At 49.8% G+C, this 23,181-nt stretch overlaps 1 protein-coding gene across 1 annotated transcript in view; it reads left to right on the top strand.

Annotated features, from left to right (window-relative positions):
• The window catches only part of LOC138522048 (proteasome subunit beta type-9-like), a 576,384-nt gene that overhangs the window by 57,651 nt on the left and 495,552 nt on the right, over positions 1–23,181 (top strand). The window contains exons 2-4 of the mRNA XM_069635273.1: positions 3,547–3,614; positions 17,766–17,897; positions 22,355–22,484. Coding sequence (XP_069491374.1) covers positions 3,547–3,614; positions 17,766–17,897; positions 22,355–22,484 — 330 coding nt within the window. The remainder of the gene's footprint in view (positions 1–3,546; positions 3,615–17,765; positions 17,898–22,354; positions 22,485–23,181) is intronic.

The following is a 23,181-nucleotide window of genomic DNA, read 5'->3' as shown; positions in this document are numbered from 1 at the left end:
TGGGGTCTATCATTCTGTGGTCTATCATCCTAGGGTCTGTCATCGTAGGTTATATCATCCTGGGGTCTATTTCCAGGGGTCTATCGTCCAGAAGTATATCATTCGGGGGTATATCATCCTGGGGTCTATCATCCAGGGGCATATCACCCTGGGGTCCATCATCCAGAGGTATATATCATCCAGGGGTCTATCATCCTGGGGTATATCATCCTGGAGTATATCATCCGGGAGTATGTCGTCCAGGGGTATACTATCCTTGGGTCTATCATACTCGCGTCTATCATCCAGGGGTCAATCGTCTAGGGGTAAATTGTCCTGGGGTCTATCACCTTGGGTATATCACCTTGTGGTCTATCATCCTAGAGTATATCATCCTGGGGTCTATCATCCTTGGGTATATCTTCCAGGGGTATATCATCCTGGGGTCTACCATCCTGGGGTATATCGTCCAGAGGTATATCATCCTGGATCTGTCATTCTGGATCTATCATCCTGGATCTATCATCCTGGGGTACATCATCCTGGGGTGAATCGTCCAGGGGTATATCATCCTATGGTATATCGTCCAGGGGTCTATCACCCTGGGGTCTATCATCCAGGCCTATATATTATCCAGGGGTCTATCATCCTGGGGTATATCATCCTGGAGTCTATCATCCTGGGTTCTATCATCATGGAGTCCATCGTCCTGGGGTATATCATCCTGGGGTCTAGCATCCTGGGGTCTATCACCCTGGGGTCTATCATCCAGGCCTATATCATCCAGGGGTCTATCATCCTGGGGTCTATCATCCCGGGGTCTATAATCCTGGGATCTATCCCCCTGGGATCTATCATCCTGGGGTCTATCACCCTGGGGTCTATCATCCAGGTCTATATATCATCCAGGGGTCTATCATCCTGGGGTCTATCATCCTGGGGTCTATCACCCTAGGGTCTATCATCCTGGGGTCTATCGTCCTGGGGTATACCATTCTGGGGTATATCGTCCAGGGGTCTGTCATCCCACGGTGTATCATCCTGGAGGCTGTCATCGTAGGTTATATCATCCTGGGGTCTATCACCCTGGGGTATATCGTCCAGGGGTCTGCCATCCTGGGTCTATCATTCTGTAGTCTATCATCCGGGGTCTGTCATCGTAGGTTATATCATCCTGGGGTCTATCGTCCAGAGGTATATCATTCGGGGGTATATCATCCTGGGGTCTATCATCCAGGGGTCTATCACCCTGGGGTCTATCATCCAGAGGTATATATCATCCAGGGGTCTATCATCCTGGGGTATATAATCCTGGGGTCTATCATCCTGGGGTATATCATCCTAGGGTATATCATCCTGGAGTATATCATCCAGGAGTATGTCGTCCAGGGGTATACTATCCTTGGGTCTATCATACTTGGGTCTATCATCCAGGGGTCGATCGTCTAGGGGTAAATTGTCCTGGGGTCTATCACCTTGGGGTTTATCACCTTGTGGTCTATCATCCTAGAGTATATCATCCTGGGGTCTATCATCCTTGGGTATATCTTCCAGGGGTATATCATCCTGGGGTCTACCATCCTGGGGTATATCGTCCAGAGGTATATCATCCTGGATCTGTCATTCTGGATCTATCATCCTGGATCTATCATCCTGGGGTACATCATCCTGGGGTGAATCGTCCAGGAGTATATCATCCTATGGTATATCGTCCAGGGGTATATCATCCTGGGGTCTACCATCCTGGGGTATATCATCTAGGGGTATATTATTATTATTATTATTGTTATTGTTATTATTATTATAATTTATTATCCTGGGGTCTATCGTCCAGGGGTATATCGACCTGGAGCATATCGTCCTGGGGTATATCATCATGGAGTCCATCATCCTGGGGTATATCATCATGGAGTCCATCGTCCAGGGGTATTTCAGCCTGGGGTATATCAACCTGGGGTATATCAGCCTGGAGTATATCATCCTGGGGTATACCATCCAGTGGTATATCACCCTGGGGTATATTGTCCTGGGGTATATCATCCTGGGGTATAGCATCCTGAGGTATATCATCCTGGGGTACATCATCCTGGGGTCTATCGTCCAGGGGTCTATCAACCAGGGGCATATGGTCCTCCGGTATATCGTCCTGGGGTATTTCAGCCTGGGGTATATCAGCCTGGGGTATATCAGCCTGGAGTATATCATCCTGGGGTATACCATCCTGTGGCATATCACCCTGGGGTATATTGTCCTGGGGTATATCATCCTGGGGTATAGCATCCTGAGGTATATCATCCTGGGGTACATCGTCCTGGGGTACATCATCCTGGGGTATATCATCCTGGAATCCATCACCCTGGGGTATATCGTCGTGGGGTATATCATGCAGGGGTATACCATCCTGGGGTATATCGTCCTGGGGTATATTACCCTGGGGTCTATCGTCCAGGGGTCTATCATCCAGGGGTATATGGTCCAGGTGTACATCATCCTCGGGTATATCAGCCTGGGGATATATCATCCTGGGGTATATATCGTTCAGTGGTATGTCATCCGGGGGTATACCATCCTGGGGTCTATCGTCCAGGGGTCTATCATCCAAGAGTCTATCATCCTGGGGTATATCATACTAGGGTATATCATCCTGGGGTCTATCCTCCTGGGGTATTTCATCCTGGGGTATATCGTCCAGGGTTATATCATCCTGGATCTATCATCCTGGGGTGCATCATCCTGGGGTCTATCATCCTGGGGTCTATCATCCATGGGTCTTTCCTCCAGGGGTCTTTCGTCCTGGGGTATATCATCCTGGGTTATATCGTCCGGGGTTATACCATCCTGGAGTATATCGTCCTGGGTTATATCATCATGGAGTATATCATTCTGGAGTCCATCATCCTGGGGTATATCATCATGGAGTCCATCATCCAGGGGTATTTCATTCTGGGGTATATCATCCTGTGGTCTATCGTCCAGGGGTCTATCGTCCAGGGGTACATCATCCTCGGGTATATGGTCTTGAGGTATATCAGCCTGGGGTATATCGTCCTGGGGTATATCATCCTGGGGTATATGAGTTCATCATCAGGATCCATGACACTGAGTGAGGAGACAAGCTTGAGAAGATTGCCAAAGCAGGGTGCAGGAAACCCTTATCCCCAAGAGTGAACATTGAGGAGCAGCTCTGCTACTACTCGCAGCTAGTGGTGTAGAGCCAGCGACACCTGCTGGCCAGGAAGTGTTCTTTCAAGGGTGAGAGGCAATGGGTGCTCCCCATTCATACAGAACTGTATGCTGACAGGCTGAGAGCCCTAAACTATTAAGAGGTAATTCACATAACTTTGAGATTTGCTTCTGAGAATGTCTATCTATACATTAATTTGGGGCTACAAGTTGCTTTTCAGCATCTTTGTGAACCCCACTTGCCCTCTTGACAATACATTTGCATTTGCTGAAGTGAAGAATTAAGCTTTATGTTTTTCATAAAATCTTGAAACCTCCCACAATTCATTTTTATTTGACCTAGTTTTGTGTTTCATATCTGGCTGTGCTCTCCTCTTTCCGTAGACGACAATCCTGGCAGTGGAGTTTGATGGCGGCGTAATAGTGGCTTCAGATTCTCGCGTGTCTGCTGGGTAAGTGTGCAGTTGCTTATCTGAGAGCATGTTTTGTGATGTTGGACAGGAAACGCAATCATCCATGGGAAGTACATCCACAGCCATCTTTTTGAGGTTTGGTAAAAGTCCTTGCTGGATGGCTGGGTGTTGATGGATGAGATGTAGACATCAGCTTTCGATCACAGTTTGCATGAGTGTGGGTTCATGGTATGCTGGTTTTGTTAATGGTTTGCAGTGATTGTTTCAGTGGTGGGTGTGGGATTACAGTTTGTATGAGTGTGGGTCCATGGTATGCTGGTTTTGTTAACGGTTTGCAGTGATTGTCTGTTGCAGTGGTGGGTGTGTGATCACAGTTTGTGTGAGTGTGGGTTCATGGTATGCTGGTTTTGTTAATGGTTTGCAGTGATTGTTGCAGTGGTGGGTGTGGGATCACAGTTTGTGTGAGTGTGGGTTCATGGTATGCTGGTATTGTTAATGGTTTGCAGTGATTGTTGCAGTGGTGGGTGTGGGATCACAGTTTGTATGAGTGTGGGATCATGGTATGCTGGTTTTGTTAATGATTTGCAGTGATTGTCTGTTGCAGTGGTGGGTGTGTGATCACAGTTTGTATGAGTGTGGGTCCATGGTATGCTGGTTTTGTTAATGGTTGGCAGTGATTGTCTGTTGCAGTGGTGAGTGTGGGGTCACAGTTTGTATGAGTGTGGGTTCATGGTATGCTGGCTTTGTTAATGGTTTGCAGTGATTGTTGCAGTGGTGGGTGTGGGATCACAGTTTGTATGAGTGTGGGTTTATGGTATGCTGGTTTTGTTAATGGTTGGAAGTGATTGTCTGTTTCAGTGGTGAGTGTGGGATCACAGTTTGTATGTGTGTGGGTTCATGGCATGCTGGTTTTGTTAATGGTTGGCAGTGATTGTCTGTTGCAGTTGTGGGTGTGGGATCACAGTTTGTATGAGTGTGGGTTCATGGTATGCTGGTTTTGTTAATGGTTTGCAGTGATTGTTGCAATGGTGGGTGTGGGATTACACTTTGTATGAGTGTGGGTTTATGGTATGCTGGTTTTGTTAATGGTTTGCAGTGATTGTTGCAGTGGTGGGTGTGGGATCACAGTTTGTTTGAGTGTGGGTTTATGGTATGCTGGTTTTGTTAATGGTTTGCAGTGATTGTCTGTTGCAGTGGTGGGTGTGGGATCACAGTTTGCATGAGTGTAGGTTCATGGCATGCTGGTTTTGTTAATGGTTTGCAGTGATTTTTGCAGTGGTGGGTGTGGGATCACAGTTTGTATGAGTGTGGGTTCATGGTATGTTGGTTTTGTGAATGGTTTGCAGTGATTGTCATTTGCAGGGGTGGGTGTTTAATCACAGTTTGCATGAGTTCGGGTTCATGGTATGCTGGTGTTATTAATGGTTTGCAGTGATTGTTGCAGTTGTGGGTGTGTGATCACAGTTTGTATGAGTGTTGGTTGATGGTATGCAGGTTTTGTTAATGGTTTGCAGTGATTGTCTGTTGCAGTGGTGGGTGTGGGATCACAGTTTGTGTGAGTGTGGGTTCATGGTATCTGGTTTTGTTAATTGTTTGCAGTGATTTTCTGTTGCAGTTGTGGGTGTGGGTTCACAGTTTGTATGAGTGTGGGTCTATGGTATGCTGGTTTTGTTAATGGTTTGGAGTGATTGCTCCAGTGGTGGGTGTGGGGTCACAGTTTGTGAGTGTGGGTTCATGGTACGCTGGTTTTGTTAATGGTTGGCAGTGATTGTCTGTTGCAGTGTTGAGTGTGGAATCACAGTTTGTATGAGTGTGGGTCTATGGTATGCTGGTTTTGTTAATGGTTTGCAGTGATTGTCTGTTTCAGTGGTGAGTGTGGGATCACAGTTTGTATGTGTGTGGGTTCATGGCATGCTGGTTTTGTTAATGGTTGGCAGTGATTTTCTGTTGCAGTTGTGGGTGTGGGATCACAGTTTGTATGAGTGTGGGTTCATGGTATGCTGGTTTTGTTAATGGTTTGCAGTGATTGTTGCAGTAGTGGGTGTGGGATTACAGTTTGTATGAGTGTGGGTTTATGGTATGCTGGTTTTGTTAATGGTTTGCAGTGATTGTCTGTTGCAGTGGTGGGTGTGGGATCACAGTTTGCATGAGTGTGGGTTCATGGCATGCTGGTTTTGTTAATGGTTTGCAGTGATTGTTGCAGTGGTGGGTGTGGGATCACAGTTTGCATGAGTGTGGGCTAATGGCATGCTGGTTTTGTTAATGGTTTGCAGTGATTCTTGCAGTGGTGGGTGTGGGATCACAGTTTGTATGAGTGTGGGTTCATGGTATGTTGGTTTTGCGAATGGTTTGCAGTGATTGTCATTTGCAGTGGTGGGTGTTTAATCACAGTTTGCATGAGTTCGGGTTCATGCTATGCTGGTGTTATTAATGGTTTGCAGTGATTGTTGCAGTTGTGGGTGTGTGATCACAGTTTGTATGAGTGTTGGTTCATGGTATGCAGGTTTTGTTAATGGTTTGCAGTGATTGTCTGTTGCAGTGGTGGGTGTGGGATCACAGTTTATGTGAGTGTGGGTTCATGGTATCTGGTTTTGTTAATTGTTTGCAGTGATTTTCTGTTGCAGTTGTGGGTGTGGGATCACAGTTTGTATGAGTGTGGGTCTACGGTATGCTGGTTTTGTTAATGGTTTTGAGTGATTGTTCCAGTGGTGGGTGTGGGGTCACAGTTTGTGAGTGTGGGTTCATGGTACGCTGGTTTTGTTAATGGTTGGCAGTGATTGTCTGTTGCAGTGTTGAGTGTGGGATCACAGTTTGTATGAGTGTGGGTCTATGGTATGCTGGTTTTGTTAATGGTTTGCAGTGATTGTTGCAGTGGTGGGTGTGGGATCACAGTTTGTATGAGTGTGGGTTCATGGTATGCTGGTTTTCATAATGGTTTGCAGTGATTGTCTGTTGCAGTGGTGGGTGTGGGATCACAGTTTGTATGAGTGTGGATCATGATATGCTGGTTTTGTTAATGATTTGGAGTGATTGTTGCAGTGGTAGGTGTGTGATCACAGTTTGTATGAGTGTGGGTTCATGGTATGCTGGTTTTGATAATGGTTTGCAGTGATTGCCTGTTGCAGTGGTGGGTGTGTGATCACAGTTTGTTTGAATGCGGGTTCATGGTATGCTGATTTTGTTAATGGTTTGCAGTGATTGTCTGTTGCAGTGGTGGGTGTGGGATCACAGTTTGTGTGAGTGTGGGTTCCTGGCATCTGGTTTTGTTAATGGTTTGCAGTGATTGTTGTGGGTGTGTGATCACAGTTTGTATAAGTGTGGGTTCATGGTATGCTGGTTTTGTTAATGGTTTGCAGTGATTGTCTGTTGCAGTGGTGGGTGTGGGATGACAGTTTGTGTGTGTGTGGGTTCATGGTATGCTGGTTTTGTTAATGGTTTGCAGGGATGTTTGCAGTGGTGGGTGTGAGATCACAGTTTGTATGAGTGTGGGATCATGGTATGCTGGTTTTGTTAATGATTTGGAGTGATTGTTGCAGTGGTAGGTGTGTGATCACAGTTTGTATGAGTGTGGGTTCATGGTATGCTGGTTTTGATAATGGTTTGCAGTGATTGTCTGTTGCAGTGGTGGGTGTGTGATCACAGTTTGTATGAGTGTGGGTTCATGGTATGCTGGTTTTGTTCATGGTTTGCAGTGATTGTCTGTTGCAGTGGTGGGCGTGGGATCACAGTTTGCGTGAGTGTGGGTTCCTGGTATGCTGGTTTGGTTAATGGTTTGCAGTGATTGTCTGTTGCAATGGTGGGTGTGGGATCATAGTTTGTGTGAGTGTGGGTTCATGGTATCTGGTTTTGTTAATGGTTTGCAGTGATTGTCTGTTGCAGTGGTGGGTGTGGGATCACAGTTTGTGTGAGTGTTGGTTCATGGTATGCTGGATTTGTTAATGGTTTCCAGGGATTGTTGCAGTGGTGGGTGTGGGATCACAGTTTGTATGAGTGTGGGATCATGGTATGCTGGTTTTGTTAATGATTTGCAGTGATTGTCTGTTGCAGTGGTGTGTGTGGGATCACAGTTTGTATGAGTGTGGGTTCATGGTATGCTGGTTTTGTTAATGGTTTGCAGTGATTGTTGCAGTGGTGGGTGTGGGATCACAGTTTGTATGAGTGTGGGTTTATGGTATGCTGGTTTTGTTAAGGGGTTGCAGTGATTGTTGCAGTGGTGGGTGTGGGATCACAGTTTGTATGAGTGTGGGTTCATGGTATGCTGGTTTTGTTAATGGTTTGCAGTGATTGTTGCAGTTGTGGGTGTGTGATCACAGTTTGTATGAGTGTTGGTTCATGGTATGCAGGTTTTGTTAATGGTTTGCAGTGATTGTCTGTTGCAGTGGTGGGTGTGGGATCACAGTTTATGTGAGTGTGGGTTCATGGTATCTGGTTTTGTTAATTGTTTGCAGTGATTTTCTGTTGCAGTTGTGGGTGTGGGATCACAGTTTGTATGAGTGTGGGTCTACGGTATGCTGGTTTTGTTAATGGTTTTGAGTGATTGTTCCAGTGGTGGGTGTGGGGTCACAGTTTGTGAGTGTGGGTTCATGGTACGCTGGTTTTGTTAATGGTTGGCAGTGATTGTCTGTTGCAGTGTTGAGTGTGGGATCACAGTTTGTATGAGTGTGGGTCTATGGTATGCTGGTTTTGTTAATGGTTTGCAGTGATTGTTGCAGTGGTGGGTGTGGGATCACAGTTTGTATGAGTGTGGGTTCATGGTATGCTGGTTTTCATAATGGTTTGCAGTGATTGTCTGTTGCAGTGGTGGGTGTGGGATCACAGTTTGTATGAGTGTGGATCATGATATGCTGGTTTTGTTAATGATTTGGAGTGATTGTTGCAGTGGTAGGTGTGTGATCACAGTTTGTATGAGTGTGGGTTCATGGTATGCTGGTTTTGATAATGGTTTGCAGTGATTGCCTGTTGCAGTGGTGGGTGTGTGATCACAGTTTGTATGAATGCGGGTTCATGGTATGCTGATTTTGTTAATGGTTTGCAGTGATTGTCTGTTGCAGTGGTGGGTGTGGGATCACAGTTTGTGTGAGTGTGGGTTCCTGGCATCTGGTTTTGTTAATGGTTTGCAGTGATTGTTGTGGGTGTGTGATCACAGTTTGTATAAGTGTGGGTTCATGGTATGCTGGTTTTGTTAATGGTTTGCAGTGATTGTCTGTTGCAGTGGTGGGTGTGGGATGACAGTTTGTGTGTGTGTGGGTTCATGGTATGCTGGTTTTGTTAATGGTTTGCAGGGATGTTTGCAGTGGTGGGTGTGAGATCACAGTTTGTATGAGTGTGGGATCATGGTATGCTGGTTTTGTTAATGATTTGGAGTGATTGTTGCAGTGGTAGGTGTGTGATCACAGTTTGTATGAGTGTGGGTTCATGGTATGCTGGTTTTGATAATGGTTTGCAGTGATTGTCTGTTGCAGTGGTGGGTGTGTGATCACAGTTTGTATGAGTGTGGGTTCATGGTATGCTGGTTTTGTTCATGGTTTGCAGTGATTGTCTGTTGCAGTGGTGGGCGTGGGATCACAGTTTGCGTGAGTGTGGGTTCCTGGTATGCTGGTTTGGTTAATGGTTTGCAGTGATTGTCTGTTGCAATGGTGGGTGTGGGATCACAGTTTGTGTGAGTGTGGGTTCATGGTATCTGGTTTTGTTAATGGTTTGCAGTGATTGTCTGTTGCAGTGGTGGGTGTGGGATCACAGTTTGTGTGAGTGTTGGTTCATGGTATGCTGGATTTGTTAATGGTTTTCAGGGATTGTTGCAGTGGTGGGTGTGGGATCACAGTTTGTATGAGTGTGGGATCATGGTATGCTGGTTTTGTTAATGATTTGCAGTGATTGTCTGTTGCAGTGGTGGTTGTGGGATCACAGTGTGTATGAGTGTGGGTTCATGGTATGCTGGTTTTGTTAATGGTTTGCAGTGATTGTTGCAGTGGTGGGTGTGGGATCACAGTTTGTATGAGTGTGGGTTTATGGTATGCTGGTTTTGTTAAGGGGTTGCAGTGATTGTTGCAGTGGTGGGTGTGGGATCACAGTTTGTATGAGTGTGGGTTCATGGTATGCTGGTTTTGTTAATGGTTTGCAGTGATTGTTGCAGTGGTGGGTGTGGGATCACAGTTTGTATGAGTGTGGGTTTATGGTATGCTGGTTTTGTTAAGGGTTTGCAGTGAGTGTTGCAGTGGTGGGTGTGGGATCACAGTTTGTATGAGTGTGGGATCATGGTATGCTGGTTTTGATAATGGTTTGCAGTGATTGTCTGTTGCAGTGGTGGGTGTGGGATCACAGTTTGTATGAGTGTGGGTTCATGGCATGCTGGTTTTGTTAATGGTTTGCAGTGATTGCTGCAGTTGTGGGTGTGTGATCACAGTTTGTATGAGTGTTGGTTCATGGTATGCTGGTTTTGTTAATGGTTTGCAGTGATTGTCTGTTGCAGTGGTGGGTGTGGGATGACAGTTTGTGTGAATGTGGGTTCATGGTATTCTGGTTTTGTTAATGATTTGCAGGGATTGTCTGTTGCAGTGGTGGGTGTGGGATCACAGTTTGTGTGAGTGTGTGGCTCATGGTATGCTGGTTTTGTTAATGGTTTGCAGGGATTGTTGCAATGGTGGGTGTGGGATCACAGTTTGTATGAGTGTGGGATCATGGTTTGCTGGTTTTGTTAATGATTTGCAGTGATTGTCTGTTGCAGTGGTGGGTGTGTGATCACAGTTTGTATGAGTGTGGGATCATGGTATGCTGGTTTTGTTAATGGTTTGCAGTGATTGTCTGTTGCAGTGGTGGTTGTGGGATCACAGTTTGCATGAGTGTGGGTTTATGGCATGCTGGTTTTGTTCATGGTTTGCAGTGATTGTTGCAGTGGTGGGTGTGGGATCACAGTTTGTATGAGTGTGGGTCCATGGTATGCTGGTTTTGTTAATGGGTTGCAGTGATTGTCTGTTGCAGTCGTGGGTGTGGGATCACAGTTTGTATGAGTGTGGGTTTATGGTATGCTGGCTTTGTTAATGGGTTGCAGTGTTTGTCTTTTGCAGTGGTGGGTGTAGGATGACAGGTTGTATGAGTGTGAGTTCATGGTATGTTGGTTTTGTTAATGTTTTGCAGTACTTGTTGCATTGGTGGGTGTGGGATCACAGTTTGTATGAGTGTTGGTTTATGGTATGCTGGTTTTAATGGTTTGCAGTGATTGTTGCAGTGGTTGGTGTAATCACGTTTTGTTTGAGGGTTGATATGTGAACTGATTCTAGTAATGGTTAGGCAGTGATGGGCCTTGCAGACAGTGTGTGTTTGTGTGTCTGTGTGTCTGGGCAGTGACATCTCAGGCCGTGTTTGTGTTAATGTTTTGCAGTACTTGTTGCATTGGTGGGTGTGGGATCACAGTTTGTATGAGTGTTGGTTTATGGTATGCTGGTTTTAATGGTTTGCAGTGATTGTTGCAGTGGTTGGTGTAATCACGTTTTGTTTGAGGGTTGATATGTGAACTGATTCTAGTAATGGTTAGGCAGTGATGGGCCTTGCAGACAGTGGCCCTCATTACGACCCTGGCGGAAATCGAAAAACGATGGCGGAACTGCAATACCGCCATCGAATAGCGCTCGGTGCGACTACGACCCCTCACCGCACAGTACGATGACAACAGCGACACCGTAGTGAACGCCAACGCTAACTGCACCAAGTACGCGCGCGCGCGCCATGCCAAACCGTAAATACCACCATGGCGCAAGGGTACTCGAATTCCGACCCTAGCGGACATGTACCTAACGCCATCAAGCACGGCGGAAAGTACCATTCCGCCATGGCGAGAAGTACGGCATCGCGAATCAACCGTAAACGGCCCCACTGAGTGCCTGCACACCGCTCCCTGGCCACAAAGTACAACTCCCCGTAGGTGCAATGAAGTCACAAATGCAACCAGTGAAATGTACAAGTCACCCATGCATGCCAACGAACAAAAGAGTCACAAGAGGGGCCAATGGGAGCTGCAGGGCACAGATGGCACGAATACAGAAGCCATTCCAATGGACATGACCACAGTCCCCCCCCCGAAACGCACGCAAACACAGGCACCTGTGACCAGCAAGATTCCGAAAATCACATCAGTCCACCAGTCCACCTGGCTGACCGGCATCTGTCACACAAAACCCAAACCCCCGCCCCTGAGCATGACACCATTAAAACTGCCATATTGGCAGCCCCCCATCCCTGACCTCACTGGTCTACGCAGGCAAACGCGCCCAGCACAGTACCACGCAACTAAACTCCGAATCTGGAACCCAATGCAGATCTCCTCACAATACATCGCTCCCCAAACAGGAATATGCCACATCACTCCCGAAGAAGGACGCAACACGGCCCATATCAGAATAGAAATTTAATGCACAACAAAATCACCAAGGCCATACAGCCATTTGGCCATGAACTCAAGAACACATTACACCATTGTGGGCTGCATCCGCAAGAAATGACTAGCTACTACTTGTGTGACGCCCTGTGCCATCATGGTACACAGAGCCACATACACGTACGAAAAGGCAACATGGAAGCGCACAGAACCGCAGGGCCGTCCCAATGGGGAGGCACTAGTCCAGCTGAAAGGCCGAAATGTTGCTCCGAGCCACTAGTACTGCGTAAGGGCATGTGGCCCATTGGCGATCGTCCCATAAGATCGTGATGCTGCTCCACTGATTAACACGAAGCAGCAGGTGTCGGGAGTAGAAGCCATCTGCAGGAGTGGCATACAGATGGCAGTGGCAAAAGGGGAGGAGATACCTGTCAACCAAAAGAAAAGAAAAAGAACAGAATGGCCATCAGAACTACATTCGAACAACTCACTTCAATGATCACACTGAATCCACAGCCATATGCATGCTAGCCCACTCCAAAGGATCATCACCACCCCAAAACCACTTGCGACTCATAACCATCTATATCGAGGCGTAAACACCATCACAAACGAGTGTACCTCTGCATGCGTCTGCCACAACTGAATGCATCCGATGGGAATGTTAACGTGCATGGACACAAGTGTCTGAAGGCGCGTCGAGAAAGGGAGGGCTCAACAAGGCCAGAGAGACGATGGTCCCACTATGGCAGCCCTGCATCACATAGCGCAGGGGAGGCGGATAGATTCCAAGAAGCCCTGTACATGGCAAACTCTGCATCAAATCATCTGCCCATGCATCCATTCATCATTCCCTCATCCCGGTATGAAAACGCCTGAATATCTACTCACATGACATTAGAAATATCCATTGAGTCTGTGCGTCATGCAGCCTGCGAAATCCACAGTGCCCCAGCCCGCAATTCCAGTGTTGTGAAGTAACATGTATTTGGGAACGACCGGCCTCATCGCCCACGTCGCTATTGCGCATCCCAAAACATCCATATCAACCATAGCACCCTCGCCATGGCCCCTGTCCCAAGGACATCGAACAACAGAACGTTATATCTGCAGCCAGACCTGTGGGCATCTCCTCGCCGCTAGCTGACAACCGAAGGCGCCGGCCTTCGAATTCCACATTTGCAACATCCCGTCGGAATGGCATCTGTGGCCGTTTGAGATCACACATTAATCCATCCAGTGCGGCTGTGTGTGAAGATGGCAACTGCCTTCACCCACAAATGGGACGCCCCGCCCGTCGGTGCAACTCGGTACAGTGATGCATGAGGGCCCACCGTTACTCGAGTACTACGTTCCACTGACCCTTCACAAGTCTGTTCGTGACTGCAAAGATTGTATGTGAAGCAATGGGACCATAGCAGAATGTACATATCAACAAATGTTACACGGCCATCGGGTACAAATACATGCCATTACTCGGATTGCAGCGTTGTGTGCGGGACGTGCTCGGCCGAAGGGGAGAGCAGCTTGCACAGGTGGAATGTATCACCACAGGTGGAGGCCATACAGGCCGGAAACACATAAATAGCACACCCAGTCTCCTCCCACACCCACTCCGAAATGCTACCGGCAGGACTCGCGATGTTGGCCATGGGGGACCTGATAGCACTGCAAGTACTCCAACTTCAAGAAGAAGACGAACGCCAACCACTACAACAACCGGCCGCACGGAGGAGACGCAGGAGGAGGAGGAGGAGGGCAAGGCAGGGCCAGCAAGGGCCGCCGGCACAGCCACTACCACCACGCAGGCAGCCCGCAATCCCACGCCTCCGAGCAAATCCGTTCAACCTCACTGCTGAGCAGATACACACCCTCTACCGTTTGGACCGGGACACCATAACCGCCATTGTGGACATGACACAGGCTGACCTTGTCAGCATGATAGACAGCCCAACCGCCATCCCACCCCTACTGAAGGTGGTGTCTGTACTCCACTTCCTGGCCACAGGCACCTACCAGCACACAGTCGGACAGTTGCATGGCATTTCACAGCCACTGTTCTCACGGACACTATTGCAAGTGCTCGATGCCCTCCTGCAGCACGCAGACGACTACATCTCCCTACCACGCTCGGAGCAGGAAATTACCAACACAAAAGTGGGATTCCATGCACTTGCCGGCATACCGGGTTGCATTGGTGCCATCGACTGCACCCATGTGGAATTGGTCGTCCCACATGCCATGGAGGCCCAGTACCGCAACCGGAAACAATTTCATTCCTTGAATGTACAAATGGTGTGTGACTCCAACAGGATCATTACACATTGTTGTGCCCGATTCCCTGGATCAACCCATGATTCTATGGTCTTGAGGAACTCTACAATACCACGCTACATGGAGCGACACGCAGGGAACAGATCCTGGCTACTCGGTGAGTCTCATTACATGCATGATAATGTGGGGTATGTGATTCGGCAATGACCTGGCAGGAAGGGGAGGGGGGGGTGCGTACGTAGCAATGGCATTCCTCATAATCCGTTTATCGTCCACATACAGGTGATGCTGGATATCCACTGAAGAGATGGCTCCTCACACCAGTCCGGAACCCACGGGACCAGCACGAGGAGGACTACAACCATGCCCACTCACGTACCCGTGTAGTCATTGAACAGGCATTCGGCCTACTGAAGGGTCGTTTCCGCTGCCTCAGCAGGTCTGGCGGGGCACTCCTGTACCGCCATGAGAAGGTTGCAAAGATGGTCATGGCATGTGTCATGCTCCACAACATGTGCGTCCGTAGAAATGTGCCCATGCCCCCTGACGCAGAACTGCAAGCACCTGAAGATGGTCATGATGAGGGTGGGGAAGTGGCAGCACCTCAAGGAGTCCCCGAGGCACAGGAGGGCCGTGACATTCGTCAGCATATCATAGATGCATGCTTCTAGCACTCACGCCTGGTGGCTGATACATGGACACGGTACCCGTGGCACTGTGTGCGTCTGGGACATGCACAATATGGACTGTACGCCTATGATGGCCTAGTACAATAAGATCATTGTCCACACATCTCATTGGTTGTTCGTGTACTGTTTATGGCATGTGTGATTTAATAATGAACACCCTATCGACCCGCCACCCTAGTGAGCCCAACACACCCCCTCCACCCTCCTGCCTCCCCCCCGAACACCAGTGTCCATAGATGCTCATTGTCAGTGGGCTGTCGCTATTGCAAGCCCCCTCTCCGGGTATCAGGGGCACCCCTGCCTGTGGAGCGCAGGTTCCTCCCAGATCTACGTTGGGGGCTGCCCTGGACGGAACTTGCGACGGATGACGTCTCTGCCTGCTCACGTCCATGCATGTCCCTGAGTGTTTGTGAGAGCTCAGTGAGCACACGACGCACAGCGGCAAGTTCGGAACATACGTCTTTGGACGTCGCATGCAGTTCCCCCCTCAGGCTCTCGGTGCTACTCTCCATTTGTGCCCTTAGTGTCTCGGTGCCTCTCTCCATTTCTGCCCTAAGTGTCTCGGTGCTTCTCTCCATTTCTGCCCTGAGTGTCTCGGTTGATGTTTCCATGTCTGCCTTGGTGCCCCCACACTCATCGGCATGGTCCTTGAGGAGCGTGGCCAGTTGCTGCTGTTGGAGGATTAACTGGTCGAGGGACTGTTGCCTCTGCTGGGCCATGGCCATTTGCGGGGGTGTCACAGAGGGGCTGTTGTCCTCATGTTGCCTTGCCACAGGGCTTGTGGGGGATGGCCAGTCGTCGTCTTGTGGGTGCCCCTGCGTGGTATCCTCATGTTGTACGGGATGGGACAGACAGGGGGATTGGGACAGGTCATGGATGGATCCTAGATCGACATCCCCGTTTTCTGTGTCGGAGCATGCTGCCATCAATGGGGTGTCACCTATGGTGCTGCTGCCACAAGAGGCAGTGCCTTCTGTGGCATCCGTTGGGGGGACCTGTGGTGGTGTGGCCATGCTGGCTGCTGGGGTGCCTGTTGATGTTCCCTCCTGTGTGCTGCCACTCGATTTGTGCTGCTGCCGTGTCTTGATGCGTGCAGCTGAGGTGGAGGGTCTTTGGCCGTTGGTCTTGGCCCTCTTTGCAGGTGTGCTGGTAGGGGTGTCCTGGAGCTCGTCGTTTGAATCGGACCCTGTGGTGGAGTAAAGGAGAAGCGTGCGTTATTAATGGGTCTGTGGAAATTGGAATGGCAATGTATCACATGCATTGGGGTGGTACCTGAGGGTGATTTGGGTCGGGGCCTTGGAGGTGGTTTCATTTGTGTGTGGAGTGAGGGTGCAGTTCTTTGGCAGCCTGCAGTTAGGGTGTGCCTGCTGCGCGTGTAGTGGGTGTTATGGGGGTTTGTAATTATTTATGTATTTGTTGTGGTTTTAATGTGCGCTATAGGGCCGATGTGTGTGGTCGTACTCCTGGACATGTGTTACTGTTGCACTATGTGGACACGTGGTACTTCAGATGATTGGACATTGTGGTTTTAGCATTGTTTTATTTGGGACACCTACCTGATTCTTCGGATGTCTGCACTCCTTTCTCCATCCCTCCGACTCCCTCGATGCTCTCCATTCCGATGGTGGAGGCACAGATTTCTTCCCAGGGGGTCAACTTGATGGGTGATTCAGGACCTCCCCCGGTGGCTGTGGCAATGTTGCGGTTGGCGGATAGTATGCTCCGTACGCGTATCCGCAAGTCGTCCCATCACTTTCTGCATTGCTGTGGGTTGCGGGGTGCGGTCCCCACCGCACTTACCCGCTGTGCCACCAGGGCCCATGTGGCCTTCTTGTTCGCAAGTGCCGTCCTGGTCATTTGCGTGGAGAAGACGACGGCAGCATTCTCCTGGAGGGTCTCTGTTAGCATGGTGAGTTCCTCACGGGAGAAGTGGACCTGCCGCTTGCGGTCGCACGCTTTCTTCGCTACTTTTCCCATTTTTCTTGGTTTCGCTAGGGTGGATGACGGGTTGGGGTGTGTCGCAGGGTAGTGTTTTTAGTGGTTGTGTGGTTTGAGTGGTTTTATAGGTGTACGGCGGGATGTTTCCCGTTCCGGCCCCATGTTTTTGCTTCCGTTTCCGTATATTTCCGGTCACCGTACTTTCCGGTTGGCGCTCACTGCGGTGTCCGCTAAGAGGGGTGGCGGTATTGCACCTAGGGCGCCGTACGGCGGCGGTGTGGGCCGTTTTGGGGTCGTTTCCGCCATCGCGGACTTTGCACTTCCGCCATGGCGTGGTGCTCGTGCCCGCTGGGTCGGAATGGGCCGGACTTTGCTCCGTCGTGCAATGGCGGAAACGCTATTTACGCTGTGGAGTTCCGGTCAGTCACTTTCCGCCAGGGTCGTAATGAGGGCCAGTGTGTGTTTGTGTGTCTGTGTGTCTGGGCAGTGACATCTCAGGCCGTGTTTGTTTGTGGGTTCGTGCTTTGCACTGATTCTAGTCATGGTTAGGCAGTGATGGGTCTTGCAGAGGGTGTGTGGGTGGGTGTGAGTGTTTGTGTCTGGACAGTGACTTGTGCCTCAGCGGTCACATGTCGGGCAGTGTGTGGGTTCATGGTTTGCACTGATTCTAGTCATGGTTAGGCAGTGATGGGTCTTGCAGAGGGTGTGTGTTTGTGTGTGTCTAGGCAGTGACATCTTGGGCAGTGTTTGTGTGTGGGTTCATGCTTTGCACTGATCAATTATGGGCACGCGCTAGTGATTCTGGCCTCACAGCACCTTCTAAGAGGAAAGGTTGCATGTGCCTCTGTGGGTGGTCATGCATTGGGGTGGTGGGGTTCAACCATGCTCAAGTAATGAACTGCTTACCTTTTTCCCCAGTGAATTTGTGTCGAACCGTGTGTTTGATAAGCTGGCGCCCCTTCATGAGCGGATCTACTGTGCCCTCTCGGGGTCTGCGGCCGACGCGCAGGCAGTGGCGGATATGGTGAACTACCACCAGGACCTGCACAGGTGTGAGGCTCTATATGGAGGGAGCTGAGGGGATGCACACCTCAATGTTTTATTATGGATTTCATGCAGTGTCTTCCACATTGCTCCATGCCTTCTGTTATGTTGCAGTCTGGCTGGCTTTATCCTGTGTCCTTCTCAGTGCATCTCTCTTGTTCTTTGCAGTGTCTCTCCTCTGTGCACCCTCCAATGCTTCCACATGAACCTCTTGTCCATTTTCCTTCCATTATCTGCCCCCCCCCCCTTTCACTCTCTCTGTTTCCCTTCTCTAGTGTCCATTCCAATGAATCTCTTCAATGTCTGTAAATTCCCCTCCCTTTCCCCTCTCTTCTTCTCCATCTGCCCTTTGTCTGGTCTAGTTCAGTGTCTTTCCTTCATGCAGCGCGTGGTACGCCCTGACACTACTCTGCACCAGCACGCCATCGCCTCTGGTCCATTTCAGGGGGCTTTCATTCATGCCTCACGTGGTCCCTCCTGACCCTACTCTCGGCACCTGCACCAGGCCTTGAAGTACCTTTACAATGCAACCAGGCCTGCAGGTTGATGAACCTAGCGTATCTACTAGACATTAAAGAAATGCACTTGTCCTGTACTGAAAAAACATGGTGACGTATGAAGAAACACTACCAGCAATGCTAATGGGACCTTGTAGTATTCTCCTCCACCTGGACACGTTGGAACAGAGTATCCACAGGTCCATCAGCCGAGGCCAGGTATCGGGCGAGAGTGGGAGTTAGTGTTTGGAGCAGCAAATAGTGCAGGGTGGTTGCCAGAAACTGATGCCGAAATATATGAATATGAGTAGCTGTTGTGACGAACTGTACCCGATATTCCCCCTGGGGGTGGTACTCAGCGGGTGGATCTCATGGGGAGGGAAATCCCTCATGGGGCCAGTGACGATAGCCCTGGGAAAACGCGGTATCCATTCACCCCTTGGGTGTTCTGTCCTGTCCTACCGGCTGTGAAAGCTGAGAAACCCTTACCGCGTGCCTATCTGCCCCCTGTCCTACCGGCTGTGAAAGTTTAGAAACCCTTACCACGTGCCATCTGCCCCCTGCCCTGTCCTACCAGCTGTGAAAGCTGAGAAACCCTTACCACATGCCTATATGCTCCCTGCCCTGTCCTACAGGCCGTGGATGCTTAGAAACCCTTACCACATGCCTATCTGCTCCCTGCCCCGTCCTACAGGCCGTGGATGCTTAGAAACCCTTACTGGATGCCTATCTGCTCCCTGCCCTGTCCTACAAGCCGTGGATGCTTAGAAACCCTTACCACATGCCTATCTGCTCCCTGCCCCGTCCTACAGGCCGTGGATGCTTAGAAACCCTTACCGCATGCCTATCTGCTCCCTGCCCTGTCCTGCAGGCGGTGGAAGCTGAGGAAACCCTTACCACATGCCTATCTGCTCCCTGCCCCGTCCTACAGGCCGTGGATGCTTAGAAACCCTTACTGCATGCCTATCTGCTCCCTGCCCTGTCCTGCAGGCGGTGGAAGCTGAGGAAACCCTTAACACATGCCTATCTGCTCCCTGCCCTGTCCTACAGTCTGTGAACCACATGCCTATCTACTCCCTGCCCTGTCCTACAGGCGGTGGAAGCTGGGAAACCCTTACCACATGCCTATCTGCTCCCTGCCCTGTCCCACAGGCTGTGAACCACATGCCTATCTGTTCCCTGACAAGTCCTACAGGCTGTGGAAGCTGAGACACAATTGCCACATGCCTATCTGCTCCCTGCCCTGTCCTACAGGCTGTGAACCACATGCCTATCTGCTCCCTGATCTGTCCTACAGGCTGTGGAAGCTTAGAAACCCTTACCACATGCTTATCTGCTCCCTGCCCTGTCCTGCAAGCGGTGGAAGCTGAAAAACCCTTACCACATGCCTATCTGCTCCCTTCCCTGTCCTACAGCCTGTGGAAGCTGAGAAACCCTTACTGCATGCCTATCTGCTCCCTGCCCTGTCCTGCAGGCGGTGGAAGCTGAGAAACCCTTACTGCATGCCTATCTGCTCCCTGCCCTGTCCTGCAGGCGGTGGAAGCTGAGGAAACCCTTAACACATGCCTATCTGCTCCCTGCCCTGTCCTACAGTCTGTGAACCACATGCCTATCTACTCCCTGCCCTGTCCTACAGGCGGTGGAAGCTGGGAAACCCTTACCACATGCCTATCTGCTCCCTGCCCTGTCCCACAGGCTGTGAACCACATGCCTATCTGTTCCCTGACAAGTCCTACAGGCTGTGGAAGCTGAGACACAATTGCCACATGCCTATCTGCTCCCTGCCCTGTCCTACAGGCTGTGAACCACATGCCTATCTGCTCCCTGATCTGTCCTACAGGCTGTGGAAGCTTAGAAACCCTTACCACATGCTTATCTGCTCCCTGCCCTGTCCTGCAAGCGGTGGAAGCTGAGAAACCCTTACCACATGCCTATCTGCTCCCTTCCCTGTCCTACAGCCTGTGGAAGCTTAGAAACCCTTAACACATGCCTATCTGCTCCCTGCCCTGTCCTACAGTCTGTGAACCACATACCTATCTACTCCCTGCTCTGTCCTACCAGCTGTGGAAGCTTAGAAACCCTTACCACATGCTTATCTGCTCCCTGCCCTGTCCTGCAGGCGGTGGAAGCTGAGAAACCCTTACCACATGCCTATCTGCTCCCTGCCCTGTCCCACAGGCTGTGAACCACATGCCTATGTGTTCCCTGCCAAGTCCTACAGACTGTGGAAGCTGAGACACAATTGCCACATGCCTATCTGCTCCCTGCCCTGTCCTACAGGCTGTGAACCACATGCCTATCTGCTCCCTGATCTGTCCTACAGGCTGTGGAAGCTTAGAAACCCTTACCACATGCGTATCTGCTCGCTGCCCTGTCCTACAGCCTGTGGAAGCTTAGAAACCCTTACCACATGCTTATCTGCTCCCTGCCCTGTCCTGCAGGCGGTGGAAGCTGAGAAACCCTTACCACATGCCTATCTTCTCCCTTCCCTGTCCTATAGCCTGTGCAAGCTTAGAAACCCTTACCACATGCTTATCTGCTCCCTGCCCTGTCCTGCAGGCGGTGGAAGCTTAGAAACCCTTACCACATGCTTATCTGCTCCCTGCCCTGTCCTGCAGGCAGTGGAAGCTGAAAAACCCTTACCACATGCTTATCTGCTCCCCGCCCTGTCCCACAGGCTGTGGAAGCTGAGAAACCCTTACCACATGCCTATCTGCTCCCTGCCCTGTCCTACCGTCTGTGAAAGCTGAGACACCATTGCCACATGCTTATCTGCTCCCTGCCCTGTCCCACAGGCTGTGGAAGCTGAGAAACCCTTACCACATGCCTATCTGCTCCCTGCCCTGTCCTACAGGCTGTGGAAGCTGAGAAATCCTTACCATGTGCCTATCTGCTCCCTTCCCTGTCCTACAGCCTGTGGAAGCGTAGAAACCCTTACCACATGCCTATCTGCTTCCTGCCCTGTCCTACAGGCTGTGAACCACATGCCTATCTGTTCCCTGCCAAGTCCTACAGGCTGTGGAAGCTGAGACACCATTCCCACATGCCTATCTGCGCCCTGCCCTGTCCTACCGTCTGTGAACCACATGCCTATATGTTCCCTGATCTGTCCTACAGGCTGTGGAAGCTGAGACACCATTCCCACATGCTTATCTGCTCCCTGCCCTGTCCTACCGGCTGTGAAAGCTGAGAAACCCTTACCACGTGCCTATCTGCTCCCTGCCCTGTCCTACCGGCTTGGAAAGCTGAGGAAACCCTTACCACATGCTTATGTGTTTCCTGCCCTGTCCTACAGGCTGTGCACCACATGCCTATCTGCTCCCTGCCCTGTCCTACTGCCTATCTGTCCCTGCCCTCTCCTACAGGCTATGAACCGCATGCCTATCAGCTCCCTACACTGTCCTACAGGCTGTGAAAGCTGAGAAACCCTTACCACATGCCTGTCTGCTCCCTGCCCTGTCCTGCCGGCTGTGAAAGCTGAAAAACCATTAGCACATGCCTATCTGCTCCCTGCCCTGTCCTACAGACTGTGAACCACATGCTTCTCTGTTCCCTGCCATGTCCTACAGGCTGTGGAAGCTGAGACACCATTGCCACATGCCTATCTGTTTCCTACACAGTCTGGGCCGAGCATGTGGTCAGGAGCACTATACAGTGGAATTCTCATGCACTATTATACCTGCCTCCCCCAAGTTCACGTGCGCTGAAGTGCTGGATAATTAGGGGTTTCCTTCCAGGCTTTGACTGGAGTTCTCACCCCAAACCTGGCCCCACTCTGTGTCTGTGCCAGCCCCCTTTCGTGGGTGTTCTTGCTGTAACTCGCAACAACCTACGATGGGTACTATCAGACTGGTGTAGCAGATAAGCCAGGTCCATCCGGGTCCTAAATTGAGGGTCTCTGAGTGAGGGCCTGGGATGTACAGCCGATGTAAGAGAAAGCTTCAGGTGCCTGTCTCTCTTTCTCAGCCTCGACATGGACGACGCCCCATTGGTAGTGGCAGCTGCCAATCTTGTGAAGGGCATCAGCTATAAGTACAAGGAGGAGCTGTCAGCACATCTACTGGTGGCCGGCTGGGACCGGAGACATGGAGGACAGGTAAGAGATGCCCAACCTAAGCCTGTCTCTCCATGTCGGCAGTGTTTAACCATCTATTTCTAAATTGAGCGTTCATTCCTGTGTCTGCCTGATTACCAGTCTGTCCATCTGTCAAAATGCCAGTCTATCAGTCTGTTCATCTTCTTATCCATTTCCCTCCATCATCTCTCTGGCTGTTCCTCTAATATTGATCGCACACCTATTAAACTGATTATCTATTAATCCATCCTGTATAAACCTGTCTGATAGACAGGTTTATACAGGATGGATTCATTTCTGTTCATCTAATGATCCATCGTGTATAAGACTGTCTTCCTATATAAACCTGTCTGTTCATGTAATAATCCATCCTGTATAAACCTGCCTGTTCATTTAATGATCCATCTTGGATAAACCTCTCTGTCAGACAGGTTTATCCAGGATGGATCGTTACATGAACAGACAGGTTTATACAGGATGGATTCATTTCTGTTCATCTAATGATCCACCCTATATAAACCTGTCTTCCTATATAAACATGTCTGTTCATGTAATGATCCATCCTATATAAATCTATCTGTTCGTGTAACAATCCAGCCTGTATAAACCTGTCTGTTCATGTAATAATCCATCCTATATAAACCTGTCTTGCTATATAAACATGTCTGTTCATGTAATGATCCATCCTATATAAACCTGTCTGTTCATTTAATAATCC

Source organism: Ambystoma mexicanum, chromosome 13 (genome assembly GCF_040938575.1).
Source record: "Ambystoma mexicanum isolate Mex_15411 chromosome 13, UKY_AmexF1_1, whole genome shotgun sequence".
NCBI lineage: Eukaryota > Metazoa > Chordata > Amphibia > Caudata > Ambystomatidae > Ambystoma > Ambystoma mexicanum.
This window is presented reverse-complemented; position numbering and strand designations above follow the sequence as displayed.